The sequence below is a fragment of the Ambystoma mexicanum genome, chromosome 10, assembly GCF_040938575.1.
Source record: "Ambystoma mexicanum isolate Mex_15411 chromosome 10, UKY_AmexF1_1, whole genome shotgun sequence".
Taxonomy (NCBI): domain Eukaryota; kingdom Metazoa; phylum Chordata; class Amphibia; order Caudata; family Ambystomatidae; genus Ambystoma; species Ambystoma mexicanum.
In genome coordinates, this window is record NC_090932.1 from 683,187,125 (window position 1) to 683,207,214 (window position 20,090).

General features: G+C 46.4%; 1 protein-coding gene across 2 annotated transcripts in view; it reads left to right on the top strand.

Annotated features, from left to right (window-relative positions):
• Positions 1 to 20,090, top strand: part of XRN1 (5'-3' exoribonuclease 1) — a 2,611,979-nt gene that overhangs the window by 2,458,331 nt on the left and 133,558 nt on the right. For both annotated transcript variants that reach the window (XM_069618274.1, XM_069618273.1), the window contains exon 41: positions 14,755 to 14,915. In XM_069618274.1, the coding sequence (XP_069474375.1) occupies positions 14,755 to 14,915 (161 nt within the window). The remainder of the gene's footprint in view (positions 1 to 14,754; positions 14,916 to 20,090) is intronic.

Genomic DNA, 20,090 nt, shown 5'->3' on the forward strand with positions numbered 1-20,090 from the left:
CCTGACACTCAGACATGCCGAAGCGTTCCTCTGTCACTTGGCAGCACTTCTCCCTCTCAGCTGGGTGTCTTGCCCCAGCTTTCTTCCACGATTCTGCTTCCTGCTCTGCATACTCAGCATCGCCACGCGACTGCTCCTCCAGCTTAGCCTTTGCCGTGGCTTTCGCTTCTGCTGTTCCTGCCGCCCTCCTCCCCTGCAGCTTTTTTCAGATTTAAATGTCCTGCTTAGCGGATTGAAATAGAAACAACTAGACTGCAAGGTCTGCTTGGCATCACTATTGATCATCATTAACTCTTTGCTCTTCTCCCTCGTCCTATTACCATAAGCATTCTGGGTATTGAAGTCCATATTGGTTTTAGATTTTCCAAAACTATATTGTTTCAACTGTTTGTTGGACTGAAGTTTATCAGAAACAGAAGATGTCATGTGAACATTAGCAGTTAAGTTTCTTGGCTCTACTTTACAATATGCCATCAGGAAGAATGAAAGATTCATGTGTTAATGGAGTTGCCACTTTCCCCTGATATGTGTCTCATCCCACATGATCCTCCCTCATAATACCACCCCCAAGGTCAGGGTCAGGTAGCGGCTGCCTTTCCCTGGCCATATGCAAGTCCAATACCAGGGTTTTAGTTATGATCTCACAGGATTCATTGCAGGTCCCTGTGGTTGCAAGTTTCTGCAGGCACTCTTCTACTGCGCTTTGCCTTAGACCTCTTCTGACTAAAATCCTTCTTTGCTTCTCCTGTTCCTGCAACTGCTGCTTTTTTCAGACTTGCCACTGGAGCTCTTCAAGAAGGTCTCATCTGGTGTCACTTGGGGTTGGTTCCCGTCTTCTCTGCACCTGTGGGTTAGAACTGCAACATACTTTCCTTTTCTCCATAACCATGGCTGCGCCTACTAATTCAATGCCCTTGGAAAGGATGGCATAAAGATGTCACGTGAAATCCTAAAGCCTGGCCTGGAAAACGGCACTGTCATGAGGTACTCATGGATGAGGACTTAAGGGTACACACCAGATGTCCATTCATAACTCCTGTACATGCCTTTTGATGATCACAACCTCTGTGGGACCAAGGCAGACAACTCCTTGTAAATGTTCTAGTTGTGCAGGGCCACAGCACTGTCCTTGGTCTTAGCTGTTAAACAGCCCTCAGCTGCCGCTGGTCGTGATAGAGGGTTTCGATCCTTCTCCTCCTAGCCCATGCGGCAGAGGACAGACACTGTCTGATAAACAACAGCTGTGCCATCCTCCCTGTCAGGGTCGATGTTTGTGAAGCCCCAAGTTGGAGTTGGCTAGTTCTTTGGACAAAGTGAGCCACTTTGAGGAGTTTCTTCACTGTGGAGCTGGTACTTTGATCAGTGTTACTGAACAAATATTCTTTAAAATGCACACATTGCAACATATTTTACCCAAAAACTCCCCTTGGTTACTACTCAGTCTGTCACTAAAGGAATTAATGACCATTTGCAAATTGACTGTGGGCTACTTTTTCATTGGTGCCTATGCTGATTTTTCTGCACCAGTCCAAACCTGCTCAAAGGGGGGGGGTGGTCATGCCATCCACTGTGATGCCCACTGGAGTTCATAGACTGTTCCCCAGTGGGGAGAGAGAATATCCTTGTTCAGCAAGGAGTGGCATTGGGCCACGTCAGACAGTTGGGCCTTGCCGGTCATGAACCAGGGGTATGGCCGCTTTTTTTTTTTTTTTTAAATAACCTCCTTCAGACCACCCTAAGACCATCTCATGTCTGACTCCAGACATTCTCCTATTGGAGGAGGCTTGTCATCTTTTTTGAGACGGTCACCATGGAACTGGTGACCTGCTCTGAATTAGGTGAGGGCTGGTATTCTCTGTATTTTCTGGTTCTGAAGGAGGATGGGGGTCTGTGCTCCATTCTGGATCTGAGTCTCTTGAACGTGAACGTGTACCTGTACAAGGACAAGCTCAAGATGGCCATAATGGCACAGATCCTTCAGGCCCTCAATATGCAGGGCTGGGTTGTGTCTCTAGACCATCAGGATGCCTACTTCCATGTGCCTACACATCGCAAGTACAGGAAGTACCTGAGATTCCCAGAGGGGTCTTCCTTCCTACTACCAGTTCAAGGTTATGCCGTTCCGCATTTCTTTGGCACCTAGGGTTTTCATAAGACTGCTGGCAGTGTTTGCGGCTCGCCTCAGGTGGCAAAGTATCCATGTCTTTCCTTACCGGGACGATTGCCTCATCTGAGCTAGCTACCCCAACCAGGAATCAGCACATCTGTACCACTCGTACAGCCTGTTGCACAGTTTGGGCTGCTCCCTATACTTCAAGAAGTGTCAGGTTTTGCCCACCTTGGCACGGCCTTTCCTCCTAACGATGGTCCATGTGTTCCAATGCAAATAACAGGTTCCTGCGTTTACTGGGCCTCATGGTCTCCTGTAGTCTTGTGGTGCTGGAGGCTTGTATACAAATGAGGTTTCATCAGTGGCTACTGCGTCATCTGTGGTCTCAGTAGAAGGTACCACGGCTGTCCAGGTGGAGGGAGGCAAGCGGAAACGGAAAGAAATGGGGGTTATAGGACACCTAGAAACCCAAATATTGAATCTTGGCAAAAAGCACTTATACAACCACAGAGGTTAAGGATACCTGGAAGCCAGATTGGCCTTGAGATATAAGTGAGATTGGTACAATCATATGGAAAAAGGAACCTGGAAGGTTCAATCAACCTGTTCACGATATAGAACCAATTGAGAGCAAGTGTTCAAGTTGGTAGAAAAGAAATAAGGGAAACCTTCCTCAACGTAACTAACTTGAGACATTTGATTTATAAAGAGACTTGCAGATCTATCTGACGAGGCTAACAGGAGAGCTGATAGCATGTCTTTTCTGAATTATTTTTGTATGAATGGGAAACCATCTCCAGAGAGATAAAAAAGCACAGTAGGCCGTACATAGCCTAAGCTGCCAGGCTATTGCTTTGGCTTATATTCTTATGTTTTTTCCACGATGGTATGGCCAGATAGTGATTAGGTTTAGACTGGGGACTACTTTTGATTTTGTCGACAGGAAAGCACTCTTAGCTTAGTTCTGTAGGTAGTAAAAATCCCCATTAGCACCAGGGATGGATGGGCATTTTCTTTTTAGTTCAAGAAACACCCTTGAAATGGCATTCTTGAGACAGACTCCTTTTTGTTCCCCACACACCACTTCCGCAAGATGGGTGAGCGAGCTTCGGGCATTGCCTGTTGAGCCTCCCTATTTTTTTCAAAATGCAAGGTGACATTGACAGTGATGCCATCCTTTTTTCTAATGTCTAGGATTTCTTTTTCAAAAGGTGTATCTTCCTGTGTTTTTTCATATGCAGCTTCCTTCTAAGGCAGATGAGTGATTCCATTAGCTGGACCCGGCGCAGGCCCTCAGCTACTGCGTCCCTCCTATAATGGAGGATGGCCGAGATGACCAGCCTTTTGTGGGTTATGCTGGTGCTCATGCTGGCAGGGCTGTGAGTAAACCGACCCTGTCAAGATGGATAATTATCTATATTTTGGAATGCTTCTGTCTGCCTGAAAAGTATGTACCTGAGTGTCTTGGGGCTCATTCAATCAGAGGACTCAGTGCTGCCACCTCTGCCCTGCAGAGGGGAGTTCCTGTCTTCAACATTTGTCATGTGGCGGCGTGGTATGACGATCATTCGGACGGTGTCACTTCTCCCCAGGGGAGAATCCCTTTCCATGAGGGAGGTGAGGCCGCTAACCAAGAGTCAAAACATTGCAACTATTGCTAACCATCAGTTGTACAGTAAGAAGTACCCAGCCTTACCCAGTGAGCACCGACCTCCCCCGCCCCTCTACCCCAGCCCCATGCCTTCCCTCCATTGAGCCACTGTTGGCATTTCGTCTGATCCCTATTTAGAGGCCAAATCCCTCCTTGCCAAGACAAGGCTTTTATTTCACTTATGAATGTGGAGTCAAAATTTTTTGCTGGTATGGTACTTGAAAAACTGAAAATGTGGATTGATAACAACAATATCCTTGACTATAGGCAGATTGGTTTTCGTAAAGCAATAGGTACTGATGCTGGAGGTCTGCTGATGGTTAAGTTAATGAGTGCGGTCAAACAAAAAGCTATGAAGCGTTTATATATTGCATCCATGGACCTAAGTTCCGCATTTGATCTCGTTGACAGGCCCACTTTATGGAAAACCTTGTCAATGTTAGGCATAGATAAAGACCTGTTAGACATAATTATTCATCTTTATACAGAAACAACAAAGGAAACATGTCTGATATTATTCCCACTGAGAATGGGCTTAAACAGGGCTGCAGATTAGCTGCAACACTCTTTAATCTATATGTGTCTTAATGCAGGCAGGTCCTTGGATTCTAGTGGTCTAATTGGACCCAAAATTGGAGGCTCAATTGTTGGGTGGGTGTCATATGCTGATGATTTTTTATTAATGGACTGCACAAAAATCGGCCTGCAAAAGTTTATAAATGATTTTGGTTTGTTCAGTGAAGAAAGAAAACTGAAAATTAACCCGAGCAAAACCATAATCTTTCACGTGGGCTGCAAAAGTCCAACTCCATTTTTTTCATATTGGACCTGTAATGGTGCTAAAATCAAAAGCCAATCTGTCCTAATCTGGTTGGGGTATGTTTTTTCCAGTAACTCCAGTAAAGTAATAAAGACCAGACTGATACAAAAAGCAAAAGTAGCTTTCAACCAAATAAAAGGCATTGCAAGAACATATGGCAAATTTACTCTCGAACCTTGCACCTTGTTTTATAGGCTTAAGGTGTTGCCAAGCTTGTCCTATGGGTGCGAATTTTTCTCTAAAAACATGTGGTCCTTTTTATGCCAACTGGAATCTATGATATGGCGAAAAGTTCTATACTATGTTCCAAATTGTATTCCTTTAGAGCTAATAAGATACAAACTTAGTCTACAATCACTCAATAGTATCATGTTTAATAGAACATTGTCTCTATTAAGAAAATGTTTGCTAGCTGAAAATGGCACAATTTATGCTCATCTGAAACATGCGTCAAATGGAAATTTTATGCTTAATCTAAAAGAGGACTGTGAGAAGAAACTTCTTGATTTGGGTCTATCAGTAAATACACTTATCAAGTTTCCACACAAAATGAAGGAGGTTGTTAATGCATTTGATTGGTTGGAGAACAATGTAGTTCTGCTAAACTCGAAGCTATACACTGAAAGTGTGTCATATTGGAAATTCTGTCCTTACCCGGAAACATATCTGAAAAAATATCCTTCAAGAGAATTTCGAAACTATTACATGCGATTCAGATTTAACGTTTTAAGCACAAATGAGATTCTCTTTATTCGGGGGTTGAGCTCCTGTGGGACAGAAGTTTGTCGGTTCTGTAAATCAAAAGACGTAGGTGAATCCCTAAAACATTTACTACTGGAATGTCCAAATCTTCGTGAGAAGAGATTGAAAAGCTTTGCACATTTTGTCTATAATACAGCCGGGGGGGATAGAAATAAACTGTGGTGTGAAATGCTTCATGGTTCTTCTATCGCCTTGAAAATAAAAGTCAACGAATTTTTGAAAAACATTTGTATGTTGACATAAACCTTTGGTGCCTAAATGGATGATGCAGAATGTGTTATAGTTTAAAAAGGTCAATGAGCTTGCAAGGTGGTTATATATTTTGGATTGGAGTAGGTTATTTCTGTATGTTGTATTTTAATGAAATTGAAATGTATAAATAATGTATTGTGATTTTTTTTTTTTAAATGAAATTTGTTTTCTGTACATTGTGATATCTGTGTTTAATGAAATCTGTTGTTTTTGTATATATTTCTCTTTGTAAAGGTTTGAATAAACCAAAACAAATAAATGAAAAAAAAAAAAGACAAGGCTTTTTCTGATCAATTTCCTGGTCCCTTCTGCGCTCACTGCCCCCTCTTGGAATCTGTCATTACTGCGACCCCCATTACTGCAACCTCGAAAAAGCGACTTTATTTTTTCATTTCGATCCCTTTTGCACCACATATATATGCGGGGGGGACCCCCCACAGCCCTCCATACTATTATATTATTTTCCATTCCCCACTCCCACATAAATATGTGATGTAAAGGGGGTAAAAAACAAAAGGCGCCATTATCGGCGGTCAGAGTTCTGGGGGCGCAGTGATGGTATTATTCCCCCTCGGGTACATGCAGAATTACCACTTTGGGGCATCCTGGGATGTTGTTCCCTTCCAGTCTAGATAGTATCGGTAAAATCTTAGCCCATTACACTCTTACCCTGGGACAGGACCAGATCTTATGAAAAAAGGACCAATCTTCCCCTGTGCACTTCAGGCAGTTTGCATTGTCCATCCTTCCCATTTTATATAAGCGGACCCTGGAATAATAATCCTGATGCAAGATCTTAAGCTGAACCAACTGAAGTCTGGTGGACATGTTGACAGCCATCTGCCCCTCCACCCTATCTTCCAGCCTCCTCACATTGTGTTCCCATCTGGCTCAGACTCTCTCTAATTGCTGAGAAGCAAAGTTATTAATGGCCTGGCATAATATTCTTAGAGCCTTCATATCTATTCGACCCGCTAATAAATTAACTTCCAGATGGATATGGTCCAAGATATCAACATTCGTGCCCAGTTGACTGTGCAGGGCATGCTGTAAGCGTATTTCTGAGGCTTGTGGAATCTGCTTAGATCACATGCTATGCATAGGCCGACATCTAGTGGAAGCTGCAGAGTATTACAGTTGTTGTTTTTGAAACTCGAACAGGGACGTCGACAGGACGTGCCAGTAATGCTATCCCTAGTGTCACATCCACTGTACCAATGGTCCTTCACGCATCAAGGTCCCTCAGATTGTTTTTTTCCGCCATCGTGAGCGTATGCTTATCGCAGAGTTCAATTTTGGGTAACGCCATTTGCTTATACAAATTAAAAAATAGTTAACTTTTTCTGTCCTTTTCCTTCCGACTTCGACCAATTCATCGAAGCGGTGGAAAAAGACTGCGCCGTCGGACGAATTCAAGATTTGACTGACCCTTTCGGCCTTGGAAGGCCCAGCGGGCCTTGGCCCTTAAGTAGGTAGAGTAGGTGCCGGTCATTGTACAATGCATTTTTCCACCCATTCCCTTTCTCGCCTGGCTGCCTTTGCCAAACATGGTTAGAAAACCATTTAAATTCTGCCCCACGTGTAATAAAAAATTCCTGTGGATCGACAAACACAGTGTGCGCAACTTGTGTCAGAACCGCGAACACGGCGAGGGGCATTGTCGAGCCTGCAAGCTCTTCAAACCTAAAACTTTTAAAGACTGTAGAACCAATCGCTGGGCCTATCGCGCAATGCAAGCCGAGGCCGCCAATGACGTGGTGGGAGCTTCCAGTGAAAGCAGCGTCGCCATCTTTTCGGACGGCAAGTGCGACGGGGAACACCCAAGTTCCCAAGTGAAAGCCCCTGGCCCCAAGAGACAGGCCGGCGGCTCTGTTACGAGGACGACACCCGGCGGCAAGAGCGCTTCCACTACACATGCCACTAAACACACATTCCGGGATGATGAGTCGGCGCCGTTGACCAAACACCCAGATAGAGGTTTGCAGATTCCCTGTCCTCGAGGTCCCGATCGCCCCACGACAGGCCCGGAAACCGAAAGACGCCACCCATAAAACATCGACCGAGCAGTGAATGTTGGCAGCCGAGGTGGAGGTCCATCCCACTACAGAGTCGACATCATTTTTCGAAATCGGCTGTAGTGTCAAAAAACACTGCTTTGTCACACCTGGTTAAACATGTCCCAGAGAGCCTGCTAAAGGCTTCTCATTCCAAGATGTCTTCCTCCAAGAGTTCTAGTCATAAAGACAAGTCTCATAAGGACAAGTCTACCTCTTCTAAGGAAACAATACCTGTCCCACAAGAGGAGGGTTCTTTGGCTGAGGCCTTACAAAATTACGCCCTATCCACACCTACACCCTTAATACAAGTCCCTAACCCCCAGTACCCAGGGGTCATCCCCAGTTCAGCCCAATGGACTGCAGAGGACATAGGGCAATGTCAAGAATTACCTTTTTATGGCCAATTTTTTCAAAATAATCCCTCATGCTTTCGAAAGCTCTCAAATTACACCTCCAACTACTCAGGCTTCCAGCTCTCAGCCCCTGCCTTCATCCCTGCCCCCAGCAAAAAGGTCTCATCCAGCTGAGCTTTATGACGTTAATACAGACACTGAAGGGGACAATGAGGACTACCAGCAATCTGATCATTACTATGATGATGATGATGATGCTGATGATGAAGAGGCAGAGGTGTATACCCTGGCCTCACCAGTTCAACAAGATTCTCCAGTGGATAATTAGCCCCTCCACAACGACATATTAATCAAAGCAGCTGAGCACTTTGGTATCCAGACACAAGAGACTCCGCAAGACAAGGACTTAGTGGAGGATATTTTGGGAGACAAGAAGGCTGCCACCCAATTCATCCCAATTTTAAAATCTGTCCAGAGAATAATCCAACCTTCACTGGAGACACCTAACTAAACATGGGCAGTAAACCCACGGGTAGAGTAACTTTTCCACCCTGCGCCGTCTGACCCGCTCTATATCGGGGGTCAGCTTAAGCCGAATTTGCTTGTGGTCCCAACTACCCGTAAAAAGGGCAGGGACACACCACTAGCCTCTCCAGAGGCTCCCCCAGACAAGGAGAGCAAGAAGCTCTATGCCATGGGAAGGAAGGTAGCGACTTCGGCAGCGTTTCAAGCCAGAATCGCCAACAATTCTACAATGTTGGCAAGTTATGATTGCCATTAATGGGATGAAATAACTACCCTAATAGCTTCTGCTCCCGAGCCTTTAAAGTCTCAACTTGCCTTAGTAGCAGCTGAAGGCAAAGCCACTTCCAGCTGCATCCTCAAGAATAACCGCAACGCTGCAGATGGTGCAAGCCGAATATTCGCTAAAGGATCCATAATTGAGTGTCACGCTTGGCACCGCCAGTCTGGCTTTAAGCTTGAGACCCAGGTGATATTACTGAACATGCCAGTGGAACCAACCGTATTATTCGGCAAATCGGTAGAGGACGCCCTTAAGTCCGCCAAGGAGGAATACGACACCCTCAAGTCCCTCGGGCAACCACCTGGCCAGAAAGGCTGAAAACATTTTCGCCGCTATCGTGGCCTAAATTCCCAGAGGCTCTGGTTACGGACAAGGTCAAAATTCTTCATGGAATAACAACCAGGGTCAGGCGTCACAAGGTTACCAGAGAGGCCACAGCAGATCCCGCCGCCGGGAAAGGTCCTCCGCATCTAGAGGTAGAGGAACACCTCCCAAGCAATGACAGTCCGCTACAGGCCCCCTCCTATGCCTCCCCAGTAGTGGGACGAATTTCACACTTCACCCACGCATGGGAAGGAATAACCACAGCCAAGTGGGTGCTATCGACAGTAGCAGGAGGTTATTGTGTGGAGCTCTTCCAAAGACCATCAAACCATCCCCCGCGCCAAAGGAAGACAACAAAGGAAGAACAGCTCATCCTTCTCGAAGAGGTCAACGCGCTGCTTCTCAAGGTCGGCATAGAGATTGTGCCGTCCAACAAAGTAAACAAATGTAAAGCCAAAAAAATCTGACCTCAGATCCTCCGGTAGGACTTGGGTTCCCTACTGTCCTGGAACATCTCCAGCTTGGGTTTGGCAATGTTGGCACTGAGCCTTATCCAGAGTTCGACAGGAAAGCCATTTGGCCCTGTGGTTTTACCAAACTTCAGCTGCTCGATTGCATTTTGCACCTCCTCAACCGTGATCTCCGTCCAATTCTTCCCATTCTGAGTCTGTTAGTCAAGTTGGAGGAATCCGCTCTAGGTACTCCCTCGTCTTGTCCCTGCTAGGTTGAAATACAAGAGTTGATGACATTAAAAAAATTCTTCTGTGATTTGCATCCCCGACCCCTGCCCATATTTCCCTGATCCACCTCGAACCTTATTGCTTTTCCAGCCATGCTAGCAACCTGCCGGCTTTGTCCCCCGATTCATATACCCTGGCTCTACTTGCCCAGTGGGCCTGCTTCACTTCATCTCTTGCCACCTCCCTGAACTACAACCTTGCTTGCAACAGTACCCTCTTGGCGCAGTCTGATTTCTCCCGGCAAGATTTATCTTCCTTTTCTCGCGCAGTCTGTTCCCATGCTACCAATGCTGCACTGCTGTTCTTTCTGTGCTTGTCAATCTTCAGCATGGCTCGGCGCCTCAACAGTTTTATATGCCTTCTATAGGGTGGATTTGCTCTCCACTGGCCCCTCATTGTGGTAGAAAAATTCATCGTCCCCTCCCTCAACCCGCTCATTATACTCTCACTCCCAGGTGGTAGGCATTCAACCTCCATTACTCTTGCCCCCTCGGTTTCCTCCCCGCCACGGTCAAGATTAGCGGGGCGTGGTCCGAGATAACTCTGCAAATATTCCCCATCAGTCACCCTCCCGGACCCAGTGCAGGGGAGAAAAATAAAGTCTATACGGAATAGTGAAGCATGCGCCCCTGAATATAAAGAAAACCCACTCTCCCAAGGGTGAGTGTCCCTCTAAATGTCCATCAGCCCGTTCGCGTTGGCAAACACTGCTAGCCCTGTACTGGCCATGGGCGCAGGCGAGATCCCCCCGCCCCCTGGTAGACCTGTCCTTGTTCCTACTCATGACATTGTTAAAGTCTCCCCCCAATAGAGTAATGTCGGCCCCATATCTAGCCAATAGTATTTCGGGCAGGAAGTCTGCTTTTGGGGGTGCCGGTGCATACACACATAGAATCGATAGGCTTTCCCCCACAGGTCCCCCCAACCATCACATAACACCTCCTTCCCCCCAACCCCTGCATCTCTTCGAACTACTTCCACCTCAAGTGGTACGAAGCACTTAACCAAAATGGCCACTCCCCGGGACCCTCTGTAATAGCATGCGTGTTCAACGGTTGTGTACTGCCCCTTTCCCAAGAACCCACAGGAAGTACCCATCATGTGCGTCTCCTTCCACAGAGCAATATTAACTTTGTGCTTACTTGGGTATCTCAATACAAGTCCCATTTTCACTTTTTCTAACAACCAATTGACATTCCATGTAAGGCACCTAAGCAGCCCCCGAGGCCCTGGACACCATTTCATAAGCGTTTCCCTTTGTTTCGGCCCCCTTGTGTGTTCTGCAAAACAACCCTACAATGTAACAACCAACAACACCCTCCCACTCAAACTCCGCCCCCCCCCACTTCTCCCCTCAGCCTATACTCCCCCCCCCCCCCCCCCCCCCAACTTGAAGAATCTTCCAATCCCGAACAGCAAGGGTCTAGCAGTTTGCACCCAAGGGCCCTGTGCCAAACCTAACAAGGGGGTGTGCTCTCCCGGTCACACCGCCTTACCAGTCCCAATGTGTCAATGCCTCTGCCCTTCCCGAGGCATATTCTGTGGCAGTCTTATATGGCAGTATCCACATACAACAACTGTATTCCTTTGTCTCATACCCGATACCACCCCTCTGAAAATATCACAGGGACTTCAGCTCGATGCAGGCCAAGACAGCCTTTCAGGGTTCGATAACTCCTCCGTTCCACCATTCTTTCGATTATGCGAGTCTGTCCGACCACTGTCTCCAACCGGGTGAATGGTCTTGGCCCAGTCTCATGCCTCAAACTTCTAAAAAAACACACCCTTTGTGGACCAATCACTCGAAGGGTAGCCAGGAATATCATTGAGTATTTGACTCCCTTTGCTCTTAATTGCCTCTTAACAGCATCCTACATGTGTCTGGCCTTCTAGACCGCTCTGGTGAAATTCAGGAATGTTGTCACCCTTACCCAATTCACCTCCAGTGTCCCTTTCTTATGGGCCACTTGCAGGATCAATTCTCTTTCTCTGAAGTTCAGGAGTCATGCAATCACCTGTCTTGGGGTTGGGGGTGGGGGTGCTCCCTGGAGGAGGAGCCCTGCCCGGCACCCTGTGGGCTTTCTCGATGGAGAAAATGTTTGAGAGCCAGTTTTGCTCAGCCCATTCTTTTATCCAGCTTTCTAGATGCAGTTCCATGAAGGGTCCTTCCACCTTCTCTGGCAGCCCATTGATGCGAATATTGTTCCTTATTGCCCTCCCTTCCCCGGCACCTATTTTTGCTTCCAATACCTGTGTTTTTCGAGCTAGGGCCTTTACCTCTCCTTGTAGCGGAGTCGTGGTGTCCTCCAGATCCGAATTTCTTTTTTCTGCCTCACCCACTCGTGTGAGATCTTGTAGAGGTCATTGCGCAGCAGGCCCATATCAATGCCTACCATGGCTATCTTTGTCTCCAGCTTTGCTGTTGCCTCCTTTTTGGCCACCATCATGTCTTGTGCGAAACAGCCACTTCCGGGCACTTAATCCACCGCAAGCGTAGGGGAGGCCAATCTAGCCACACCGTGAGGAGCCGTTCCACTCAAAGTAAACGTGTCTATGCGGGACTGCACATCATGCTTCCTGCCACCCTGTTTCTCCATGTCCTCCTTAAAGGCTGCCCACTCTGACCAGTAAACACGCCCCTCGGCCGCGCCAAGAGCTGATGCTGCTCGCCACTGCTCCGCGATGCAGCTCCTTCTCCGCCCATCTGCTCCTTCTCCGCTTTATGCCCAGAGTCTCTCCACCGGGCTCCCTCTCCACCGCCGACTCGGTTTAAATACTTCATGGCGAGAAGAGAGCAGGATCCTCTCCAACCGTGGTGCCCAGATGCCAGCCATGCAGTGCACAGCCTCCAACAACGCCTGCCAGCCATGTGCCACTTCCCCTGCACATTGGGAGCCAACCCCCACTATCAGGGTCGCTCCAGGAGTATCTGCTTTCATCCCGGGCCACAGACACAGCTTTTTCCCTCCGCCAGGGATTCTCCACTCGCCAGCACTGCACCCGCCGCTGGGGCAGCTGCCACTGACCACCACTCAGGGACACGCATGCCTCTGGCCCGCCACCACCACTCTTCCACTTCTTCCCAAACTCTCTGCTGCCGGCGCAAACAGCGCATGCCAACAGCCCACTGACTCGAAAGGGACTGCCTCGGCCAGCGCGCTCTGGTGGCCATCTTGAACATGCTTGCAGCGGCAGCCTCTCCTTCACCACAGTGATTGCTCCTATATTCTGGGGCCCAGGGTATACAGTCCCAGAACACTGCCACTCTTTCCCCTCCACCCCCAAAAACCCACTGTTTTTGCCAGTTACTGCCTCAGGATTGTCCCGTATTCCGCCCTGCCAGCAACAGTCAGAGCGGAGTGACCAGGACACACGTGTTCAAACCATTGCGCAGCAGCACCTTCCTCCATTCCCAAACCCCTATAGATCTAGTATGTCTTTAAGTTAGTCTTCTCTATTGCGTTCTTTGCATTTAGGTGGAATTTACGACTTATCCATAAACTGGTGTTGAGAATTCCTGGTCAGGTTACTATACCAGCTTCCGAATTTGTTGAATTCAGTTTTAAGCATTCAATGGCATATAGAGAGTCATTGAAAACAAGGATTTACAATGTGCGTTATATTTTTGAGTCGATGCCTACTTGTTACAGAATCAGAAAAAAAGTCTTGTCAGTTTACTATCATGCAAAATATTGATCAGGTTTTTGTTCATGCACAGTTTTCCAGGCATACAGGGAACCGTGAAACAAGTAAGATTTCCAGAACTTTTGCATGTAGATACTATAACCAATATGCAAGTGGAAGCAATTGAAGAGGACAGAGAGAGGTAGAGGAAAGGGACAACAGTTAACGTAACCGTATTCTGTCTGGATAGTAATGTAATTAAACTGTGCTTGGACAACAACCCGACTGAAATTCTGTACAGCAAACTACCAGACTATTTTCTGATTCTGTAGTAAGGCAGCGTAGACTCAGGAATATAATGCATTTTGTTCATACTTGTTTTCTCCGACTCTCTATATGCCATTGCATGCTTAAAACTGAATTCAACAAATTAGAAAACTGGCACAGTAACTTGACTGGGAATTCCCAACATTAGTCCTTTTGGATGACACAGTTTTGAAGTGCCATATCCCGATGTGTAGATGCAGCCTGCTTAGTGACTTGATTTTATTAAATTCATATTTTGTTTTTTGGGCGCAAGAGTTCATCATTGTAACCCCCCACCTTATCCATAAACTGTGTTTGTGCTATACACTGGTTGTATACGAATTGATCGTTTTACAACTGCTCGAATGACAATTGACCTTTTCACAATTGACCGAATTGTGAAGGTCAATTGTACCATATATGTGGGGGGAAATATATATATATATATTCGGTCAATTGTCAAAAGGTCAATTGTGACCCTTTAAATTTGGTCAATTGTTCATTCGAACAATTGTAAACGACCAATTTGGGTAATACCTATACACTTGCTTTGTGTAAAAGATAGGACTTTACTTGCCAGTGTCTGTTATCCTAATTCAGTCATAAATAAATGTATATATACGTTTACACCATAGTATGTGGGGTCTGTTTTACTTTGGTACATGCCCATCCCCGACTAAATGTGAATCCTGGCAACTCTGCTCCATTACCCCTTGAGAGGATTTTGGTTTCACTTTATTTTGACCCTGTTCTTCCACTTAAGATAGATCTCTTCACATCCTTAACCAGAAGAGTGTAGACAAATCTTTCTAACACAATGGCATTTCAATAATCTGTTTTTAAGCAAATATTTACCAGCAACAAACTATTTAGAGAGGATGTATCCTTCCCTCTCCGCAATGTACATTTTGCATCCATAAATCAATGTATGTATGTTTTCCTCACCACAGCTAACATAATGCCTCCTTCACCTCAAATATTTGGATCAGTGCCTTGGCGATCTCCAGCGCATGTCCCTGGAAAACCTTACTATCAAGGCATGTATCCTGGAAACCTACATCATTCCGGACCTGTGCCTGTTGGCTCATACAATCAGTTCATTCCACTTCAGGTACAACTTGCAAATATAATTCTGCATAAAATGTTGTTTTAATGAATATGTCATTGTGTGGTACATACGTCTGTTGAGACCTAAATTCTCTTTCCTCATCAGGAAGTGACTTTCATTCAAGAAGTCTGTTACTCTTGTTTTTTGGTAATTTCTGATTAACATTTAATTTGACAGACATTTGTTGTGCTGAATCCATGCTCATTCTTAAGTGTTTGTCTTTAAAATGCCCTGTTTGGTTCTATATTCAGAAAAAGTTGGCACGTTTTGGGGACTCTCATAGGTTGCATTTGCATGAAATCCCTACATGACTCAGCCCTCATATAAAAGCACACAGCAACATTTTTGCATTAGATTATTGGTATTATTTTAGATTAACGAAGGATCAAATATTTCTTGGGAGAACATTTTTTAGATAGGACAGCAGCAGGATTATAAAACAACTAAATCTGAAAAATGTCCTGTTTAAATGATGTTTAAGGGTGGGAAATTATATTATTTATAGATTTTGGTGATTATAGTTCCCTCATTGCATACAAAGTTGGAGCACATTCCTTCCTGTCTAGAGTATTCATGATTTGAACAAAAAGGCTTTAAGCACCCACTCCCTCCCTGTTAGTTCAACATTGAGGAGATTGTGTATTTTATTGCCTGTTGTTTCCAGCGGTCTCAGCATAAGGTTAGTGGCTAGTGGGCTTCCTGAAGATCTCGGAGCAATTTCAGTTTGAGGTGGGGGGCTCTCCTCCTCCTCAAACACAGACTTAGTTAGAGGGCATGTTAAGGGCTTTGCATTCTCTCATGCACGAAAGTAGAGCAGTTTGCTACCTCTTCTCTGGTGGTCTTACACATAAACAGTACCAGAAAACCGTGACTGCTTGATCTGCAGGTACTTGTTTATATCAATCTGCCTCCTTTTTTCTTTTAATTAAAGAAATGGTTTCTGTGTTTTGAGGATTGTGGACGAGACTGCCCAAGATCAGCTATTAAAGAGGGGTCTCGAGGGAAATCATCACAGTCGATCCCCATCTCCAAAGCACCTGCTTTCGCACGGTCTATGGAGACTCCTCCTGGTGACCCTAAGACTGATAAACAAAGCAAGATCATTCACGGTCTAAACCTGAAGCACAGTTCCCCTCAAAAAGCTCAAAGTATCGGAACCTGATTGGTCGATGACGCTGACTACTTAGAGGGTTGACATAACTTAAAAACTGACAATGCACAAAGAGGCTTGGCTTACCAACATATGCCCTTACAAGCCAATGTTTCAGTATCCAGTGGAGTACATAGGACAAAGGGTAGCACCAGTACAAAACAGGGGCCTCGCAGACTAAAACTGTGGCTTGCTAAAACCTAGCCCGCAACAAACAAGTCACGCCCACGCCAGACTGTATGTGCTGAGCGAAACATTGCCTTAGCACTTTCTCTTCAAAGTATAGGCTTTTAATTTTCAGCCTCAGAAGAGGAGCAGAAGAGGGGAGGAGAAATATATAGCTTCTAAGGTTGATATAGGGTCCATGCACTCCAGACAAAGCATAGATTGGACAGCAAAATGTTCCACAACTCAATCTCTACTATTGTAACTTTACTCCAGGCTAGAGAGCAAAGGTTACACAAACATCCTCTCTGTTAACCAGTTGTATTGTCAACCCTTTACAAAAAGAAACAGTTAATAATATTCTTAAGATGGCTTTCCAAAATCATCCTTGGGCTGTTTTGGGAGGCCAACCTATTATGGTGAACAGGAAATACACTAAAGTCTAGCCAAACCTAAACAAGGTAGGTAGCAGAGCCTTAAGGTTAGACTTAGGAGTGCAGTGGTTCTAAGGCTACAATGTGTCCACAGAACAGAACACCAAAAATTCTAGTCAGGCCAGTACAAAAATATGCAATGATTTAATGGATGTTTAAAATACACACTAAGCAGATGAAACCTTTAGGCAAACATTACCACACACTTACTTGAAAACAAATATATACATTCACCCTTAGGAGAAGATAGAAAGTATTTGATTCAATTGCAGGGGTATCCCTACAAAATATCCCCACCTAACATATCACTGTACATATGGCCGTTTGTGTTGCCATAGGCGATATTTTTGGGGGGTATAATTTGTGGGAGCGAGGATTGCGGGTGTGTCCCCCGCACATTTTAAAATAATGCAGGGGTTGCGGGGGTGTCCCCTGCAGGGTCCAAGGATCAATATTGCCGCAAAAATATGGCGATATTTTTGTATCGCAATATTTTTCCGGTGATATTAACACATGGAACCATTGCAGGTGTAAAACAGATAAGTACTCAGATGCACGAAGTTCAGTAAAAACACTTTGAGTAACCACGAAACAGTTCTTTAGCACTTAGTAAGGCCAATCCTATTATGGTTTGCGGCCTTGTGTCCTAAGTCACTGGTTCCAAAGTTATACTTTTCAGGAAGCTTTACTATGCGATTATTCAGTACCTGTGGTTATGATCCAAAGTTGAAAAAGTGAAGAAAAGTTCAGGTAATTAACTCAATCAATCCCAATACAATATGGGCCTCATCACAAGTTGAGAAGTAAGCCCTAAAAGTGGCGGTAACAGAATTAGCGCTGCCAATACAGCTCCACCGGATCACGAGCCAGTGCAATTTCCGCTGATTGTAATAACAGCCATCGGAATCTGCGCCGACAACTTGAAAGTTAATCACTGCCGCATCACAAGTCCATGTATGGTGGAAGTAGGAGGGGAGCCCAAGCAATGCCTGACCGATCCCCAGTGCCAGGCCCTCAACCTGGATCCTCACTGACAGACAATTGGTGACCCTGTACCGCCTAAACAGGGAGACTATAACTGAGCTGCTCACTACAATATAGGAAGGCATAGGGAGCAGAATCAACATCTGGACAGCTGTGCCCTCACTGCTGAAGCTAGTTCCGTCCTACAATGCCTAGATACTGGCACCTTCCAGCACTCCGTGGCCATGATGTACGGCATGGCACAGGCCACATTTTGGGCAGTGTTGGCCCAGGTGCTAGATGCCCTTCTGCGGCATGTGCAATGGCACATCTTACTGCCCCCCACCCCAGGCCTGCCCAGGTCAATGCCATGAAGGTGCTGTTCTGTGCCGTTGCCCAAATGCCAAATGTGATCGCACCCTTGGACTGTACCCATGTTGCATTGGTGGCTCCCCAGGCACACAAAGCAGTGTACGGGGAACCGGAAGCACTACCACTCGCTGAATGTGCAGGTGACCTGCAACCCCAACCTGTACATCACCCACTGCTGTGCCCAGTACCCTGGTTCCACACATGATTCCATGTTCCTGTGGAACAGCAAACTGCCAGGATACATGAAGAGGCACAGGGGACAACGGACGTGGAAAGCTGGTGAGTAAAACTGTCTGCATGCATGCGCTGGGAAACACATTACCAAATGGGGTGGGGGTGGTGGGAGATGTGAAAAACGCAAAACATGGCATGACAAACAAATGCAAAAGTCGCACCTGACCACCTCCCACACCCATGTCGCAGCACGACCCAGGGAGCATGCACATGTCGGACATACCTGGACGGAGAAGCTGATGAACACATACAGTAGCAACTTCAAAGACACATGACTAGAGGTACCACATTACAACATGCATAATCCAAAGCAATGCAAACAAATTGCACACAACAGCAACCCTTCCAATACCACAGCCATGTACACCCAGCCCGCAATGCCGACACAATGACCCCAGAAGCTGAGGGAGGGCCGCTGGGGAAACCCAGAATGCCACATGCACAAGAGCAATACACTGCCACAAGACGGCCAGCATGTTGGCTCCACATGTCACCGACAGACACATTACGTAACATCTGCTGCAAGGGAACAGGGTGCATGTAAAGTAAAATCAATGCATGATATGAGGTTACCAGTCAAATGGTCGAAAACATTTGGTCGACAGACAATTTGGTCGACACCATTTGGTCGAATGCCAAATGGTCGATTTTTTTTTTTTTTTTTCTTTTACCCATTTTTTGGGTTTTTTTGGGGGGGTCCCCCCACCAACCCCCTTTTTTTTCTTTTTTATTTTTTTTCCCCACACGAAAACCCACAAAACACATATATAAATAAAAAAAAAAAAATTCGACCATTTGGCATTCGACCAAATGGTGTCGACCAAATTGCAGTCGACCAATTGACAGGACACCGAGTGAGACACAGCATGCACAGACTTTGTACAGACACATGCCACAAAATGAAGCCCCATATGCATGCACATGACTTCCATTGCACTGATACTCTGTAAGGCCACCCGCACACATTACATTGTGACTAATGGCTGTTCCTCCCCCAATGCACGTGACTCGGATACATGCAGCTGCCTTGGCTAATGACCCCCTGTGCGTGAGCCACAAACACTGCAGGATGTTGCCTACTGCCACGCTCCCAACAGGACCATTGTGTGCATCGAGCATACCTTCAGGCTCCTAAAGGCACGTTTCCGCTGCCTCCGCCGTACTGGTGGAGCCCTGATATATACGCTCCTGAGAAAGTGGGTAGAATAGTGCTTGCGTGTGACATGCTGCACAATATCTGCCTACAGAGAAATGTACTGCTACCCCCTGATGTGGACATGCCACCCCAGAGGATGAGGATGCTGTGGCAGAGGCAACTGCACGTATTGCCAGCGATGACGTGAGGGATGGGAGACTGGCTCGGCAGGGATTGATAGAAAATTTCTTTTGACTCACTTGCATGGCACAAGCCATGCACCACTGTGTGACACTCACTTCCATTAATAAACATGACAGTGACTCAATCATCTGATCTGGGTCCCAATTGGCACTCAGACCGGCGCCTGCGTGTGCTCGGCTGCGACCTCTCAGTGGGTGTTGTGGAACTGGAGGGTATTGACACTGACCCCCAGATGTGCTTCAATGTGACCTTGGTGCTCTGACGGAGGGCCGAGGCCCCTTCCCTCATCTCGGTGACTCCAGGGCCGAGACCCCTTCAGTCATCTCCCTGACTCTGCCCATTCACAGTCAGGGTGGCAATACTGGCAGCTGCCTCTGCCCGGTTTCTTCCCATAGCTCGCACAATCCTGCGCGGGGCCCCTTGCAGGCAATCACAGTTTGCCTGGAGGTGTTCGGGATGAGTGTGCCCAATGGCATCCATCTCCCTTAGCCGCCTCTCCATCTCATCCAGCCACTGAAGCA